This window comes from Galeopterus variegatus, unplaced genomic scaffold (genome assembly GCF_000696425.1).
Source record: "Galeopterus variegatus unplaced genomic scaffold, G_variegatus-3.0.2 Scaffold524, whole genome shotgun sequence".
NCBI classification, from domain to species: domain Eukaryota; kingdom Metazoa; phylum Chordata; class Mammalia; order Dermoptera; family Cynocephalidae; genus Galeopterus; species Galeopterus variegatus.
Genome location: NW_007726635.1, coordinates 580549 through 584596, shown reverse-complemented (window position 1 = coordinate 584596; position 4048 = coordinate 580549). Strand labels below are relative to the sequence as shown.

Genomic DNA, 4048 nt, shown 5'->3' with positions numbered 1-4048 from the left:
ACGCCCCTGGCGCCCCTCCCCCCGGCCCGGCTCCTCTGCCGCGTCCTGCCCTCCTTTTTCTGAGCCCCTGAAGTTGGAGCCTCCATGCCCGGCTCTTCTCCGTGTGCAGGCCTGGGGGTTCTAGCACCATCCACGGCCATCTGCCCTCCCGCCCCACTTTGGCTCTGAGCTTCAGACTCTCAGACACCTGCTCTCAGCATCTCTGTGTGGGAAGACGACAGCCTCTCTCTTGACATCTGCAAAACTCAAAGCTCCTGACGTTGCCCTAAACCCCTGTTGCTGTGCGTCTTCCTCAGTCAGGGACAGGCGGGCACTACCCCTCACCCGACACTCAGGCCCCAGCCCTGCCACCTCTCATCCTACCTGCCAAATGTGCCAGAACCATCCACTCCTCCCCCTGCCCTGGACCTGGCGCCCACCGGCTCTCTACCTCACCCCTGACCCCACAGCCAAGCCACGGCAGACAGAGGGACTCGGGAAATGTACATCCGAGCTGCCCACAGCTCCTCCTCATCCCCCTGTGGCTCTCAGAAGTAGTCACAAAGTCCTGGTGGCCCCAGCCCCCCATCCCTCTTGGGCCTGCCTGTAGGTCCTGGCTCACGCCTCCCGGAGGCCCTTGCTGGCCACTGGCTGGCACCGCAGCTCCACCACTGTCCCTGCTGTCCACAAATGGCACGTGTCAACAGCAGGCAGCCATTTCTGTCACCCTGTCTTCTCCACGAGATGTCAGCCCCACATGGCAGGCTCCCCCTGACCTCCAAAACTCCCAGGGCCCACATATGGCTCGGAGAGGCCCAGGAGCACAGGTGACCAGTCTGGGCCCACCTCACGGTGGGCGACAGTCCAGTCCATACCGCCCTGTGGGGAAGGAGGCACTGCTAGCCGGGCACTTCCAGGACACATTTTGGGCCTGGTGGCCCGAGCTCCCTCCCACACTGGCTCTGTAGGGGAGCCAGACCTGGGGGCAATTCCTGCCAAATGGTCAGTGCCAGCATGAGGTTTCCTGGAGGAGCTGCCACATGGTGACCTCCAGGGCCAGGTGAGGCCACCAGGAAAAGGGCAACGGCCTCCCGCATCCTGGACCAGCCGTGAGATGCTGTGGAGGGGGAGGGGCTGGAACCCAGAAGGAGGCTTCCGACCCCTGCCTGGGCCGCCCACTCTGAGAACCACATCCTGCACCCAGGGCCCCCCCGCTGGCCCCAGCAGCCTCAGCCTCCAGCCCATGACCGGCAATGCAGAATGTGCGGGCAGGGGTGGAGGGTGGGGAGCCGGCATCGGAGCCGTGGAGAGGGCAAACGGCACCTCGTTTGTCCTTTTGGGGACTCTCGATCATACTTTCCATCCCCTGTCCTCCCCCAGGCTGCCACCTAGTCTATCGGGTGGAAATCTCCTGGGGGGGAGTGGGGCCTCCTGAGGGTTGCAGCAACTCGGCCACATCCCCCCGTAGCACCACTGCCGTCCTTGCTCGATGTCCCTGCAGGCCATCACAATCTCAGGCTGAGGCAGGGCCTCACACCCCTGCCAAGCCTGAAGGTGTGGCTGGTGCCCAGCAGGCCAGCAGAGCCGGCTGTACCTAGCGGAGGGGTGGGAGGAGGGAGGGAGGCTACAGGCCCCCACCTCCAATCCCTACCTGACCCCTGATGCTGCCGGGGCAGGAGAGGGCTCCGGCAAGGCCCAGCCCCCACAATGGAGGCCCCAGGGTCACCTCTGTGCTGAAGGGCTCCCCGGCTCCATGGCGGTTCAGTGACTCAGCTCTGCCCTGGTGACATGGCCAGGCAGGCCCGTGGGAGGGGGGGTATGAGGGGGTGGGGCATACTGGGCCTCAGGCCCCCAACGTTCCCAACAGTCTAATGGCCCAAGGACAGCTGAGGTGAACCAAGAAGACAGCCTGAACCCAGACTGGCCACTAGCTGGTCCAGCTCTCTGCATGGCCCTGGCCTTGTTGTCGCATCTGTAGATGGGACAGCTCCAACTCTGGGACCCTGGGATTCACCCCAGTAGGAGTGTGTGTTGGGGGACACGTGAATGGCTTGTCAACATGCGTACATATATGGTACAGGAGCCAGGACATGCCTATGTTCTGATGGTGAGGGATATACAGGCCATGGGAAAGGTTGGAATTCCAAGGTGGAAGACTTCACAGGAAGTGTCTTTCCCCATCTCTCTGCCCAGAACCTGAGGTCTTTCCCCCAACCCCAGCCCCTGCAGCCCCAGGCCCTGGCCACTCCTGGTCCCAGAGGAACCCCAACCAGGGTCAGTCCTGACTACACACAAGGAAATCAGCCGGAGACCTGTTTTCCTCCCCAACCCCTGGATTGGAGGGGAACACAAGGGAGCTCAGCGGGCCCACCCCCAACGGGTCCCAGCCCCCTCGCAAGCACCACTACTGGCACATCAAACCACAGAGCCTAGGCATGCCCTGCCCCAGCCCTGCCTACTGCACTGGAGCCTTAGGGGTGAGTGGTGTTCACCGAGGTGCTCGTTGACCCACAAACCACAAGGTGGGGACTGGGGGTGGGGGGATAGGATCTACTCTGGGATTTGGTCAGGCCTGCCCAGGCCTGATAGGGGTGTGGGCAGGGCCCAGGGGCCTGAGGAGTGACAGTCCAGATGGTCAGTACAGGGTGGGGCGGGGAGGGGTGGCAGGGTGGGGCAGGGCCCAACCCGGGGCTTTCCCAGGCTGGGCCAGGGTCACATGCAGATGACATGTGCACAATCCTTTCTGAGCACTTGCACTCTGCTGGGGGGGCCTAGAGGTCATTCCAACCAGTCCCCGCAACGTGTGGTGCACAGGTAACCTGCTTCTTCCTGGGTTCCAGCTGGATGCTAAACCCTGGAAGCACAGGGCTTGGAGTCCGACAAGTTGTTAGCAATCCCAGGCACTTCCACTGTTCCTCAGCATGAAAGGGCCCAAGACCCTGCCCTGTGCCACACTGCCTGCCTCTCCCCTCTGCTCCCACTCCTCACCTCTGAACTAGAGATCCTGGGATCCTCACCTCTCAGGAGCTGCTGGGAGAGGTGAGGAGAGTCAGGGATCTCGTCTTGAGTTGGAGCAGGGGGAAGCCCTATGAGGCCCACAGATCAAACTCCGTCCAGTCCTTTGCCGATTTAAGGGTGGTCATTCAGGGTACAGGGTGACCCTTCCAGTGACTTCCGGCCTCACCAAGTTCAAGCTCCAAAGTAGCGGGCTCTGGGTGAGGTGCCAGTAAGCAGTAACTTGTGGCTCACACCTCCACAGCTCCGGCTGATGTCCACATGCACACTAGAGTCTGAGCTTACCCGTGTGTGTGCACACACTCAGGGAGCAGGGAGCCGGCAGAAAGGGCAGGAAGTCCCCGGTTCCTGCCATACTTCCCACCTCCCTCTCCATGGGGGCAGGAAGCTGACCCGACCTGCGGCCGGTCCCAGCTCCCACGCACGTCCGCTCTGAGCACTCTACAGGCCAGAGCCCCCTAACTAGGGCCCCTGGAGGGGTCTGGAGGGGAGATGAGCCTGTGGAGGGAGGGGGGAGCCTTGCAGGTAGGCAGGCCAAGTCCATGGGGGGAAAGACTCGGCCCTTCAGGACACCCCAGTGCTGCTGCCCTCAGTTTCAGGCCTAGGAAGGAGGGGTTTCCCCCACACACTGCATCTCTGGCGGCTGAAAGGAGCCTAGAGCAGGGCGAGGGGTCCCGGCGGGGGAGGGATAGGCGGCCGCTGTCCTGCCCCTGGTGCCCCACCACCTGCAGGACACCTCCCCGGGGGTCAGGATGTGGCTCTCTTCCACCCAGGCCCAGCGTCCAGCCCCGCCTGAGTGTCCCAGCAGGCCGTGGCTACGGAGGAGGCAGGTGTCAGGACTGCGGGCCGGGGGGCGACCCAGCTGGGAGCGCTGGGACGCTCCGGGTCGCATCTGGCCCTCGCCCGACCGTCGGCGCCCGTCGGGGCCAAAGCGCATCTCCTGAGGTGGAGGCGTCGAGGCCAGCGCGCGGCCCGGGCTCACCTGCGCGAGGTCATGTCTGCGCCGCTCCGCGGTCGGCGCTCTGAACGCTCGGGGCGCCCCGGGGCGACCGCG

General features: G+C 63.9%; 1 protein-coding gene across 1 annotated transcript in view; it reads right to left on the bottom strand.

Annotated features, from left to right (window-relative positions):
- The window catches only part of LOC103588094 (tyrosine-protein phosphatase non-receptor type 11-like), a 12176-nt gene extending 8186 nt beyond the window's left edge, over window positions 1-3990 (bottom strand). The window contains exon 1 of the mRNA XM_008569692.1: window positions 3977-3990. Coding sequence (XP_008567914.1) covers window positions 3977-3990 — 14 coding nt within the window. The remainder of the gene's footprint in view (window positions 1-3976) is intronic.
- Between the last annotated feature and the right edge of the window lie 58 nt (window positions 3991-4048).